This window comes from Wyeomyia smithii, chromosome 2 (assembly GCF_029784165.1).
Source record: "Wyeomyia smithii strain HCP4-BCI-WySm-NY-G18 chromosome 2, ASM2978416v1, whole genome shotgun sequence".
Taxonomy (NCBI): Eukaryota; Metazoa; Arthropoda; class Insecta; order Diptera; family Culicidae; genus Wyeomyia; species Wyeomyia smithii.
The window spans coordinates 265168831-265183613 of record NC_073695.1 but is presented as its reverse complement, the minus strand read 5'-3'; the positions used below and the strand labels follow the sequence as shown (position 1 = coordinate 265183613).

Here is a 14783-nt window from a genome sequence, read left to right as displayed (position 1 = left end):
TTCGACCTCAAATACCCCTATGTGCGACGCAAAAGAACACGAGCACGGTGTCGCGCTGTCAATTCGGCCACTATGTTACCATGCTCTCTATACGGTATCGGTCGTGGCCTCATCCTCCTATGGGGTGAAGCAAAAGCATGTGCATCACGCTATGCGAGCGTGCCATCAGCTGATATCGTAAGCAAATGCGAACGAGACAATGAATGAACGTGTCCTCTTGTGTGAGTGTGTGTGTGCGCGCGCGATGCGAGATGTATCTTATCACCACTATCGAGCGCCAGAAGTTCTGTTCTCGCTGCGGTGGTTGCCCCGATGCGCGCGCGAGTTTCATGTGTTGCTCTCGGTTGGCGTCCGTCGCGTTCGCTGTGTTCATCCCAGTGCTACACGCGTAACACAACAAGAGCACTGATGGAATAAATATATAAATAATGGAGCCGAACGGAGCTTCGGAATCAGTTGCATTCAGAACGTCACACGAGGTGGAGCTTTGTATGGAGTACGATTGCGGTCCAATTACGCGACCTCGAACCATTGATCATTTAATTGCCCCAGTTACAGTTACGAAGTGCTGAGCTGACAACGGATAGTGAAATAAAGTGGAAGTTTGTTCCCGAAAAGAACAGTACACAGATTCAGCTGTGCAGTACCGATTCTAAATTGATCCCACGTTTTGTAATTGAAAGGAATGCCCTTTAACTGTAGTCGCGACTGTGTTGGTATTAGATACCGCATAAATTCCCTGCACCAAACCTGGAAGTGGCTGCATCAGACCATCGCCCTGCATGAGTATCTGATCTCCATGAGCAATTCGGAAGCAGATTTGATCGCTGTCGGAGCCACCTATCCCAAGTGCCAGTAAATTGATCTAAATCTACCGACAGCAGTGTCATAACCGTTAATTAATAGCTCTCAACTGGGATTTTTTTTCTATAAGTAAGGTTCGAAGATTGCCAACTTTTTTGTGTGTGAATAAAATAGAATAAACTGTCGTTTCGTGCCCCCTATATTCTGAACTAGTCAAGCGAGCAAGTGAGAAGATCTGAAGTTATTCTCTGTGGATTTGCGCATTTAAGCTATCAAAAAAAAAACTACTGCCAAGCTCTAGCGGGGGAGAGTAAAAAAATACAAAGGGTGATATAATTTTAGAAATCGTTAGACACTACCTAAGTCAAGTTCAAGCTGTGTTCGAGTGATTCCGCACCAATTTCCGGCGAAATTGTAACCCAACGTGTGCTGCCTTGCGTCCAGTAAACAGCAAAATCGAAGAACAGAGTGGAAAAAAGTGAAATTATATTTAGGACAAAGAGACCAAAATAAAAAAGGAAGATTTCCAAGATGGCCGCCCTCATTCTGCAGCGCCTCAACACAGCCGGGCGCACGTTTTGCAAGCTGTATATGCAAGCGGGGCCGTCGTCGTCAACCAACACAACGCTGCTGGCACGATCCATCACCACCACCAGTTCGGTTCGGAATCCAAACAACAACAGCGGCGGCGATGGCAAGAGCAAACATCAGCTGTCGACAGCTGACGTGAAGAAGATTCCCGATAGCGAGGTGAAAAAATCCGTCTTTATATCGCAGTCCAATGACATCTTCGACAACCTTGCCCTGGAGGATTGGATCTATCGAAACTTTGACTTTGCCCATCACCACATTCTGATGCTGTGGGTCAACAAACCGACGGTGGTGGTGGGTCGCCATCAGAATCCGTTCGCCGAGACAAATGTGTCCGCCCTGGCGCAGAACGGAATTGAGCTTGCCCGCCGGAATAGCGGCGGTGGCGCGGTTTATCACGATCTGGGCAATCTGAATTGTACTTTCTTTACACCGCGCGCCCGGTACGACCGGAAGTATAATTTGAATTTAATCACCCGTGCACTGTACCGTGAGTTCGGCATCAGCGCCGAAATATCCGACCGGGACGATATTACGCTGCTAGGCAAAAAGGTAAGAGTTCAGAAACTGATTAGAGGTTATTAAACTTTACCATAGAAAAAAAAAACTGGTTTATGCTGCTTGGGTGCTTCAATGCTGCACAACCAGCAATGCAAGAGTAATCGAAGAAAAAGGAACTGGTATTTCTTATAGTACGGGTGTATAGCTGTTGAGGGGGAAGAGAAAGGGCTAGACTTAAGAGGCAGCCACAAACCGAGGCTTCTCGTTGCCCCGCAAGCTTGCTGTTTGTTGAGAATGGAAATTTCCACTTGGCTATCGGAATGACGTTGAAATGCTGAGTGCGTGTAGGGTGGGGAAACTGATTTTGTTCTTCTTTTAGTATGTTTCAGCGTGAAAATAATATTTTTTCTGTTGTCTTTCGCTGAAACGTGAACATTTTTTGTCAAATGCTCATTAGAAGTATATTTTTCTATGATGTATAATAAAAGATGGCATCAAATCAAAAGAAACTCAATTCATTATTATTTAGTTGATCATTTCATTTTCAATACTTGCGTAATATTTATTTTAAGTTAATAAGACACCTTTATTCTTGTCTACTTTGCTAAATTATAGCCTTACAATTTTTTTCTCAGAAAATAAAACAAAATTAATGCAGATTGGAAAATGTTATGTACAACGTATTTCTGACACAAATAATATGTGGTTATGTTCAAAAAATGAAGATAGAACACATTTTTAGAAATTGTTTCAGTCCAATAGTTCATCCTTTTTTATTTCTAAAGGTCAACAGTTTTCCACACGGATTTCGACCTTTACGGTGCAATAAAAACATACAAACGAGCAAATATTTTCAGTTTCAGCAACTTTAACAGGTTGACTTTACGACCACGAGTCGATACCGGTTTTCCAGTCACGCATCGAGCACGTGACGATTATTCAGACGGCCGGTAAATTTGGCGATCTGTACGAAATGATCAAAGTCCATTCAAGCTTTTGGAGCGAAACAATCAACGGAGTACAGTCAGGTTTTTTTTTACGCGGGGGATACGTACCTCGTAAAAAAAAACGCGTTAAAAAAAACCGCGTTAATTAAAAAATCCGCGTAAAAAAATCACGTTTTTTACAAAATCCGCGTAGAGTAATCCAGCAAGAAGGGCTTTAGAAAAAACCCGAGACGCTCTAGAACCAGTATTTAAAATTGTCCTCATTGACGGTCATTCCGGATCTTTCGGTGGGCGCAGAGTATTTTTTGTACTAAGTCTTTTACTAGATAAACACATAAACGTTTCTGGTTCCAAACCCACGTTAATTCGGAAATTCGCGAGAAATTTTTTGAATTAGCGCGGTATCGCGTAAAAAAACCGCGTTAATTCAAAAATCCGCGTAAAAAAACCGCGTTAATTCAAAAATCCGCGTAATAGAAACCTCGTAAAAAACCGCGTAAAAAACCTGACTGTATTGCCATTTCTCTTTTTTGTTGTTGGTGATACTTATTGCCAACAGCAAAAGCTCGAGCTTTATGTTAGGATTTTTCAATGCTACTTTGATTGGTGTCTTGGTAATAGATGCTTGCGAAAAATGCTCTGATGATGAACGTGACTTTTTGCACGAGTCTCTTCCAGTAGATTTATTGATAAGACTCTTCAATCTTCTATCAAAGCCTTCAATTTTAATTGTTTTTTTTTCTCTAAAATATTTTCTTCTAGATTTCTGGAACAGCTGCTAAACTGGGTCAACCGAACGCTTATCACCACTGTACACTGCTGGTGAATTCGAACAAACTGCATCTCGGTGAATCGCTGACTAAAGACAATGTGAGTACAAATCATCGTGCATGTCGTGTCCCGTTCCATCTTCCATTTGTACTGCATCAATCGCTGAGAGTGTCTACTGAACGTACCGAAAGAAAACACGCTCGACTAGTAGAGTTGAGGGCCACCCAGAGCACTTATTTAATAATCGTTGTTTTGACTGCGGTTTGGATGGGTTCCGAACCGGTAATTTGAAACAAAGTTGTGTCGGTTTTCAAGTGGGATTAGATTCAATGGGTCTGTTTTGAACTGATAAGCTACATGCAAACCTAAATTAATCCACCTAGCGGTCAGACCCAGCCTTTCTCATTCAATTTTTTATTTGTAAAAATAGATTTACATGAACGCTTCAATCCAATAAATGTATATTCACTCTTTAGGTTCTAAAATATTGATGTTGTAATCTTTACATATAAAAATGCAGTCAAGTCTGTCTGTCTGTCTGATCCATATAGGCCCGAAAACTACCGAACCGATCGACGTGAAAATTTGTATATAGGGGGTTTTTGGTGCCGATAAAGGTTCCTATGATAGTTTGAGACCGCTCCCTCTTCTGGAAGGGAGGGGTCCCATATAAATGAAACATAAATTTCTGCACAACTCAAGAACAAACCAAGCAAATGAAACCGAATTTGGCATGTGGATGTTTTAAAGGGTAACTAATATGTCCATAATAGTTGGATGAAACACAATATTGTGCACTAGAGATGGTCGGGTTTGATGTTTTTCAAACCCGTACCCGACCCGAACCTGAATTTTTTTTCGGTCGAAACCCTAGCCCGACCCTGACGCGGAACTTTTTTTTTCGTTCAAACCCGAACCCGACCCGAACCCGAAATTGTGAAACCCGAACTCGACCCGAACCCGAGATTTCATAGATTTTATAGTCGGGTTTCGGGTTTTCATACCCAAACCCGACATTTCCAAACCCGAACCCGACCCGAACCCGAAAATATTTTTTTCACAAAACCCGAACCCGACACTTTCAAAAATTTTCAAACCCGAACCCGACCCGAACCCGTCGGGTACGGGTCGGGTTCGGGTTTCGGGTTTGAAAACCCGAAACCCGACCATCTCTATTGTGCACATCTCGAGAACTAATCAACCAAATGGAACAAAATTTGGCAGGTAAATGTTTTTAGTGGTAACAAATATGTACATAATGGTTTGAAACCCGACTCCCTCTTCTATAACGGAGGGATCCCATGAAAATGAAACACAAATTTCGCACAGCTCAAGAACCAATCAAGAAAGAACCAACCAAATTTGGTATGTGAATGTTTATTGAAGTAACAAATATGTCCATAATGGTTTGACGCCCCTCCCTCTTCTGGAAGTACATGTTTCTTCACAAATTTCTGCACATCTCGCGAACTAATCAACTAAATGGGACCATATTGGCAGGTGAATGTTTTTAGTGGTAACAAATATGTTCCATAATCGACCTCAGATAACACTTTGGATTGTAAGATGGCAACTTCCGGTTTCTGGAAAACAGCCAAAAATGGCCGATTTCCACCCAATATAATAATATCCGGATCTATAATAATACACAGGAGCTAAAATCGACCACAGATAGCATTTTAAATTCAAAGATGGCGACTTCCGGTTTCGGAAAACAGCAGAAAATGACCAAATACCACCCAATATGAGTTTTTCTTTAACCAGTATGCCGTTCAAAATCCAGAAATTGTCTCCAAATGCCATTATGAAATCCAAAATGGTGACTTCCGGTGTCGGAAAAACAGCGGCAAATGACCAAATACCACCCAATATGGGTATTTCCGGAACCGTAATGATGCACTGGAGCCACAAATCGACTTCAGACAACATTTTGAATTGTAAGATGGCAACTTCCGGTTTCTGGAAAACAGCCTGAAATGGACGATTCCCATTAAATATTAGTATTTCTGGAACCAGAAAGATGCACAGAAGCTAAAAATTGATCACAGACACAATCTTGAATTTTAAGATGGTGACTTCCGGTGTCTGGCAAACAGCCGAAAATGACCAACTAACATTCAATATGATTGTTTTCGGAACCAGAATTACGCCCAGATGACAGAAATTGATTTCACAGGCAATTTTAATGTCCAAAATGACGACTTTCGGCTTCTGAAAAACAGTCCAAAGTGACCAAATATCACCCAATATGAGTTTTTCTTTAACCAGTATCCTAAATACCATTTTGAAATCCAAGATGGCGACTACCGGTTTGTGAAAAACAGCCTAAAATAAACGAATACTGTCCAATATGAGTATCTCTGGAACCAGAATGATGCAAGGAGCTAACAATTGACCTCAGGCACCATTTTGAATTGCTAAATGGCAACTTATAGGCAACAGTCGGAAATGACCGAATAATACTCAATATAGATATTTCCGTAAACGTGATGATGCATAGAAACCGAACATTGACCCTGGGCACTATTTCGAATTTGAAGACGACCAGTTTTAGTTTCTGGAAAACAACCAAAATAACCAAATACCTCCCAATATGGGAATTTCCGGCATCAGATTGATGCCAGAAAATCTGCTGAAAATGACCGAATACCACCCAATATGAATGTATTCAGAATTAAGGCGATGTACGTTCGAGGCGAATGACCAACCCATGGTTAAAACCTAGTTAAAATAATAAATAAATGAATGAATAAGGCGATGTACTGAAGCCAAAAGTCGAAGATGTTGTCATTTCGATAAAACCAATCATTTCAAACGATTTGTTATTTGACTTTGATCATATCCTATGGCCGATTCGTCGTGCATTTGCAGACTTTGAACACATCGCAAGGAATCAATAAATTTGGAACGTTCAAATAGTACGATACCACATTTAAATTATGTTGAGGCCACATATATCGATCAAAGCAGGTATAGTTTAAAATAGTCTTTCCTTCTCTTTCCATAACTTTTGAGTCACATATCAAATTGTTATGAAGTTTGTTATTTGTAAGTTCGAGAGATGACTCGTTCGTATGACACTAGTTATGTTCAAATAAGTCATGTAATCTTTGAGATGGTAGACTTTCGTTGTTTTATTAACAATTCAATACATAACGGTTGCTTAAGTTCGATTATAATCAAATAAAATGGGAACGTGTAGGGTAGCCAAACTTTGAAACCACGTGTTCAATCATAATTCATCAGTTAACCTTTAGCCTGCTCATCTGATAATAATATTGATAATATTGATCAAATCGGTTGTGTAGTTTCTGAGATAATGAAGTTTCGTGATTTTCATATTTCGACACATTACAGACAAAGTTACAGTCCGATTATAGTTAAATTCAATAAGGTGTTATGAGGCAGCTAGACCTCTCATTTGACACTAATTTAGGGAAAATCGGTTCAGCCATCTCGGAGAAAAGTGAGTGAGTCCAAGTAGTCTTCGGAATATGTTCCTTTTCATAGCTGGATTTCACATTTTTAAACTCAACAGGCAAAGTAATAGTCCGATTGCAAAACAAATCAATAGGGTCTTATGGGGCAATTAGACCTTCCATTTGACACTGATTTTATGAAAATTGGTGCAGCCATCTCTGAGAAACATGAGTGAGATTGAACAGTCTTCAGAACACGTTTCTTTTCATAACTTTTGAACCACAAGTTCAATCTTTATGAAATTCAAAACTTAAGGGTTTTCCAGGTAGCACGTTCTTTTGAGACCAATTTTGTTCAAATCGGTTGTGTAGTTTCTGAGATATTGATGTTTAATGATTTTCACTTTTTTAAACATAACCTCTAAACTAAAAATCCGATTACAATAAAATTCAATAGGGTCTTATGGGGCAACAAGACCTTTCATTTGCAATTAATTTCATGAAAATCTATTCAGCCATCTATGAGAAAAGTGAGTTAGAATAAAAATCTGCACATACACACACACAGAAAATGCTCAGCTCGTCGAGCTGAGTCGAGTGATATATGCCATTCGGCCCTTTGGAGCACTTTTATACTTTCGGTTTTGCAAGTGATTGCTATACCTTTCTAGGAGAAAGGCAAAAACATGTTTTTATTTATTCCGGTCGCCATGCAATTTGGACACAATTTGTCTTTGTTCTCCGATATCAGTTTGATAAGACAGTCAGTGGAGGGCGTGGAAAATTACTAGAAGGAATGAACCAGATAAATTTTGACTTTACACTGACCGAGTTTTGAAGTGTGCGCAGAGTTTTAGTCCCGTTTTTGGGATCACCAAACCGGTTCGACCCCAGGCCGGGCTTTGTGGTATCTAGATACCGCGCTTGGGAAGAAGATCGTTACTGTATTTTTGTACCTTAGGCTGATTGACATCTTGATCAGTGCGAACGACGGATGACTGTGGGACGAAAAGAGCGGGGCCACTCTTATCTGCGTGCCGTTTGTCACCGTTTGCTCCAATTTGGTGCACTCGTTGAACGCGTGTCTCGCAGCTGGTTTATCTATACGATTGTCGTTGATGTGTTTATTTTCGTTTCTGACTCGGTTGGACCCATTACTGTTTACTAGAATGGAATCCCAACGACGAACGACGAGAATAATGATGCTTGTGGTTAGGCTTACGCTTGACAGTCAGCGGACATTGCTCGGAAAATGCGCAATTTCTTCGAAATGTTGAACTCTGGTCGTATTGGTTTCCGAAACGCCGCGTTCGTCATAGATCTTGACTGGTTTTGTACGATATGTAATATTCGCGATGACATACTGAAGAGACCACGTTGAAGATTGCTTTTGCCCCCCGCTTTGCAAACACTTTCTAATCTATAAATTACCTCTTCTTCACATTTGCAGGCCGAAATCATCAGCAAGGCCACCGCGTCCGTGCCATCGCCGATTAAAAATTTGGTCGACGTGAACCATACGGTCAACATGCAGGCACTCTTATCAGCCATCGGGTAAGCCATCCATTTGTACAGCCTTATCAGTTTTAATTATTACTTCCCTTTAGGTACGAGTTCCTACGCACCCCGGCCACCCAGCTAACGGACGGAGGCCGTGACCTGTTGATGAAACAGCTTGGCTTCCAGTTGATCAACCCTTCGGAAAAGTGGTTCCCCGGTCTGAACGAATTGCGCGAGAATTTCGCCTCCTGGGACTGGCGCTTCGGCAAGACGCCCAAGTTTGCTGTACAGAAGAGCATTCAACTGAAGTCAGATCAGGCCAGCGACAGCCAGTCTCATGAGATGAAAGTTAAAGTGGAAGTCGAAAAGGTATGTCCCATTAACAACAATCCAGAATAAAATTTTAATCACTGTCATTGTATTTACAGGGTCGCATCCACGAAATCAACCTCCTAATTCCGGGACAGGAACCGATTCCCGTCGTTTCGAATCTGGTTGGTAAGCCGTACATGGAGGATTGCTTCAACGGCATCCTGGAAGCAATGAAGGGAGCCAGTGCTGAAAGCATGAAACACGCAATGGGTTTATGAGATCCTAGCCGGGAAAAGTGAACCGAAACGACCTCCGTCTTCGGCTGCTGCCACAGTGCCTGTGGTGGAAAGCGCTACGCTATTGCCCGCTGCATTCGCAGACGTAATTCGATAGCAGGCACTGTGGCGTGGCGCACCCTCTTACTCATCAGAAATGTAGATTAGAATTAGCGCAAACATTTGCGACGTTTTACGTTTGCTCTAGTGGCCGTTTGTTTTTCCCTTTCTGTTTGTCGCTCGTAATTGATTCCCTTTGTTGTTTCAAAGCAAAACGTGCTGCGAAACGTATAAACATCTGTCGAAACAAGTCGGACCGGCAAGGTGAAATACTAATTACACACAGTTAGTCACCGCCGTCGAACCAAATTGATTTTTTAACAACAAAAGACTGATACCAAAATTATTAGAATGTATCCTAGCCAGATGGAATGAAAATTTGTTCAAAATTTTCTGTCTAACTCTAGAGCGTTTTCGTACTATAAGTGTAAACCAGCAGGAGTCGATTCCACGCCCCCGCGAGCTAATTTAATTCGCAAAAAAAAAACAAAAAAGTTGGAAATCATCGCCCGTTGGGTTTAGCTTAGTATCGTTTGAAGTTAGCTTAATCAATTAATTTCATAGTTTATAATAACAATACCGCAAGATGTATATTTCATTCTTTTTGATTGCTGATAAGTTTCTTTTCGTTGTGTTTACTTACAAGCCTTCTACTTGTTAGCTATGTCGTACTTTTCAATCAGTTTTTCTACTTCTTGAAAACGTGTAATAGCTTAATCAAGAATACGAGTCATATCATTTACGTTTAGGATGGGTTTTTGTTTTCTTATTCTGTGAGCTATTAGTTAACAAACAACTTATTAATTTTCCAGTCTGAGTACAATATTTGCTAACCCAGTTACAAAAAAAACATCACAATTTTAACACTGCTTTCGCGATTTTTTATTCACTGACAGTTGATGTAGGTTGAAAAAAAAAAGCTTATTAACCATTTTGCAAACGTATGCTTATATTTAGACTTAGACTTTTTAATCATGAGTAGCTGAATCTGAGTACTAAACTGAAGAATATTATACCCGTTGCCGAAAAAGGATGCCTTTTATTTTACCGAACATCGCACATATACTGTAGAGTGATTATAACACTTTACCAAATTAGATAACTGTTAAGCGCTCTGCTGATGGATTCGTGTGATGAATTGTGACAATAACAAGCAGGATAGAAGACGACATATTAAAAGCAAAAATTAGGAAAGGTACACTTGTTTACCGGAGAGAACTTAAAGAGAATGCAGTTATGACCCTTTTCACGAAGTAACCTCACTAATCAGAGTGAACTGTAAATTGGTCTCTTCCTAGATGCGACAACTTTGAGAATAGCGTTCCAACACTCAGAACGTAATTTCTCACATGAGGTGGAACAAACTTGGAAGACCACAAAACCGTCGCAAAGAATGGCTTACTGGCCTAACTTTTCAAAGTCAGGAGCGAGCGGCTGTAATGTGCATTTCGCCTCGTTTCAACTATTCTAAACCTGAGGAGACACTACCTGACAGGTTCTCGACAAGTTTCAAGAATAAAACTTGCAAATACATCATTTGCTTATTGATTTCGATGCAGCGTTCGATTCAGTGAAACACAACGAGTTGGAGCAGCTTGAACATAGTTTCCTAAAAAACCTGATTGAGCTGATACGTGTTACTCTTGACAATTTCACATCATGGGTCATGCTAGCATACGAAATTTCGAAAGATTTTGTGACGAAGTTTGTTCTATTTCGGATGTTACTGATATTAGGTCTTTTGAGGAACCAAACGTCTGACTGTTATCTTGTCGTTTGTAAGATCCGTGCACGGTTGTCGACCGCGCTGAAATCTCGCACAGAGTGAACGATGCGTTTCAACATACGGCGGTTAAAAGCTGATGACGTGGCAAAAGAATACGCCAGAGAGCTGGTTCAACGGATCGCAAAACAGCAGATGGAACGAGTGGAAAACTTGAATGGGCCTAAAACAACTTGTGAGAATGGTGGTAGGTATGAAGTGTGGAAAACACCGCTATAGCGGCCTTTATGCTGAGTACCAAAGTGCGACGAACGAGAAGAACCGTGCAACAGAATGAGGAGTGTGAGCGACGAACAAGCTGTTGAGCCACCAACATAGGAGGAGATTTAAAAGGCGATTAGTGAGCCTTAAAGCGGCATGGCCGCTAGGATGGACGGCCGAACGAAACTAATTAAACAACGCCTATGGCATCGCACCATGTTTCAAGAGCTAACATCTCAACATATGTGTAATACATAGGGCGGCTAACATGTAACATATGTGTAATACATCTTTATCTCACTGCTGACAGCGGGCACAAATTATTTCGAGCCCATGACATGAGTTCATTGTCATTCACTGTTACTCGGTATAGGGATGCCAATGGGGCTTATCACGGGAGTCACTTCACGGTGAAGTGACAACCGTAATAGGCACGGTGAAAGTGATTCCCATTTGATTTGCACGCGTCTTTTTTCACCGTGAGATTTTTCCACTTCGTTCTCACCGTGAAGTGACTCCCGTAATAAGCCCCTGGCTCAAATTAAACTGAGTCGTATGACGCTGGAAGGATCGAAATCATGCATGCGGATAGTTTGCAAGACATTAGCCGCGTTCGTAACGTTAGATGGACTAAAGCAGGGGGGTGCACTCTTTAACCTACTATCGAACTTGAAGAGCAAACGTAGATAATCACGAAATGTCACCATGCACCTTAGTTTTGTGGACGACATTGATGTGACGAGTTGCAGCCACAATCAGGGCCTTCAACGGATTACGTAACTAGCTAAGGTCCCGTATAGTTTGCAAACTCGCACAAAACTACCGTTGTATAGGACGCTGATCCTCCCGCTTGCCCTTCACGGATATTGGGGCTTATCACTTCACGGTGAGAACGAAGTGAAAAAATCTCACGATGAAAAAAGACGCGTGCAAATCAAATGGGAATCACTTTCACCGTGCCTATTACGGTTGTCACTTCACCGTGAAGTGACTCCCGTGATAAGCCCCATTAATCATGGACGCTGAAGGAAGCTGATCGACGAGTGCTCGCTTTTGGCCATAAAGATCTTGGAGTGATAATGATGATGGTCCTGCCTCTCACCTCTACAAAGATTTGAGGTAGACGATTTATCTATTAGATCAGCGGTTCTCAACCTGGGGTACGCGTACCCCTGGGGGTACTCTAAAGCCTTCAGGGGGTACCCGGAAGAAAAATCAGTAATAACGGACAAAGAAATTTTTCTTTATAATGGTGCTTATTACGGGAGTCACTTCACGGTGAAATCAGAGTGAAGTGAATGAAGTCCTATTACGGGACTCACGTTAGTGAGAAAAACGTCGCAAAGTGACATCTGCCGCGGAATCTGGGTTATTATGAGTGTCATATCAGTGAAGTGAGAACGGAAAAAGCGACGTTTCGCGTGGAATCATTTCACGACCTCTTTGAACGGTGAAATGATTCCACGAAGATGCCATAAGTCTTAAAGTTGATTGATTTGTGATCTAATGGTAAATATTGGATTTATCCTTCAGTAACGAAACGAATCAGAATTTGATCCGTGCCTTAAAGCGGTCAAATTTTCATTTTTTTGACTGATGAAAAAAATTCAAAGTAGTTCAGGAAATTTTCGATTCCGAAAAAAACATTTTTTTTTTATGCCGAATGTCTTAGAAATGCAGAACACGTCAAGATCTGGTGTTATCTAAAAAATCGGAAAATACGACTTTCTGGGACTTAAAGATTTTTGAGCTGGGAAACAATCTCATTTCACTTGTCCTTTTCTCAATGGTGCTTTCACGCTCACTTCACTTTTTGAGACCTATTCCCGATTCCACCTCAAGTGAGGTGACAAAAATCACCTCCGTGAAGTGAGATTGACAGTGCCTCACTGCATCAGCTGCTATCGATGCTAAACCCGCTGCAACTGCTACGCTATCCGTAGCCATGCCAACGTTTTAGCCGCTATACGCTGCTATTGGTATCCGCTGTCCCTGCATCAGCTGGCCCAGCTGCTATCGATGCTGAGTTCCGCTGCAACTAGTGCACTATCCATTGCCATGCCAGAGCTGTGGCCGCTATCCACCTGGTATCCACTGTACTGCTACTGCTGCTGCTAAGGGAAGACTGCTGTTGTCGCTGTCTAGAACTATTATGAGCAGCTTCGACTGAAACAGGCTCTTATATAGGAATGAAAAACCTATCGATAGTAGTAGGAAAGCATCGATAACTACCGATAGCCATTTCAGTCGATAATCCTTACTCTTATACAGACAAATAGCAAATTTAAAATGATAAGGTCTATGATTCTGTCGACCGTGCTTGGGAATCAGATCAGTCGAATTTTGCGCTTCAACAAGGATTGACCATTCTCAATAAATTGCTTGCATGATTTGGACTTGATAATTATTGAATTTTATTTATGCGAAAAATTATTTTCTATGCTGATAATGAAAGCTTTTCGGATGTTGTGCTCATGACTGAAGGAAAAGATAATTCAGTACGTTCTGAGACACGGAGATGAAATCAAATATAAATCTGTTCCAAATTTCTTGGAAGTGTAAATTGATTTAAGAGAAAATATTAACTCTTCAATTAGGTTTTTATTTCATCCTGAAAAGGACAATTTGTTTATTTCAATGTTTGATAAGATGCCGATCACATCTTTGCGTTATCACTGGCAGTGCAAATAAAGTATTCCTTGGGGGAAAATAAACACTGAAAAGCTTTCCAGAACGTTCTTTTCATTGTATGCATTTGCTAGTGTGCCTGCTATCGCTTAGAGACAGCATTTCACTAAAATGCCACACTGCATCAGCTGGCCCTGCTTATATAGATGCTGAGACCAACGTCAACCGCTGCGCTATCCCCGTTGCCACAGTAGTGGACGCTTCCGTTGCCATTGGTATTCGCTGCCCTGCATCACCTGGTCAGGGTCAGGGAGGACTGCTGTTGTTGCAGTCTAGGATTATAATGAGCGGCTTCGGGTGAAACAGGCTCTTATATAGGCCAAATAGCACATTTCAAATGGCAAGGTCTATGATTCTGTCGACCGTGCTTGGGAAGCAATCATATAATGACCAATCAGAGAAAGAAGAATCTTAGAAGATTTTCCAATCTATTGCTGCAAGAACGAAGGAAATCCATCGAATACTAACCGATTTATGAGCATTTGAAATTGGACATATTTTTCACTTTTTTCGGTTTTAGATTTTCATTTCACATCCCTATGTGGCCGAGCTTCCTGAGAGAAGTACACTAAGGTCGCTTTTTACGCGGTTTTTCACGCGGGTTTTTTTTTACGCGGATTCCGGAATTTACGCGGTTTTTTTGCGCGGATTCCGGAATTTACGCGGTTTTTTTTTACGCGGATTCCGGAATTTACGCGTTTTTTTTTACGCGGATTCCGAAATTTACGCGGTTTTTTTTGCCCGGATTTCGGTTCCCCTTCACTCGGAATGCAAAATTAACGATGGTTTTTTTTACGCGGATTCCAGAATTTACGCGATTTTTTTCACGTGGATTCTGGAATTTACGCGGATTCCGGAATTTACGCGGTTTTTTTACGCGGATTCCGGAATTTACGCGGTTTTTTTTATGCGGCACGTATCCCCCGCGTAA

At 41.3% G+C, this 14783-nt stretch overlaps 2 protein-coding genes across 2 annotated transcripts; both read left to right on the top strand.

The window, feature by feature from the left end:
• The first annotated feature begins 685 nt into the window (after positions 1-685).
• Positions 686-859, top strand: LOC129722560 (uncharacterized). The gene has a single exon (XM_055676128.1). It carries the CDS (start codon positions 686-688, stop codon positions 857-859), a length of 174 nt encoding a protein of 57 aa, XP_055532103.1.
• Positions 860-1283: 424 nt separating this feature from the next.
• LOC129722559 (lipoyltransferase 1, mitochondrial) lies at positions 1284-10374 on the top strand. Its single transcript, XM_055676127.1, has 5 exons — positions 1284-1947; positions 3606-3713; positions 8484-8587; positions 8641-8902; positions 8962-10374. The coding sequence occupies exons 1-5, from the start codon at positions 1336-1338 to the stop codon at positions 9121-9123; spliced, it is 1248 nt and encodes a 415-aa protein (XP_055532102.1). The 5' UTR covers positions 1284-1335; the 3' UTR covers positions 9124-10374.
• Positions 10375-14783: the final 4409 nt, after the last annotated feature.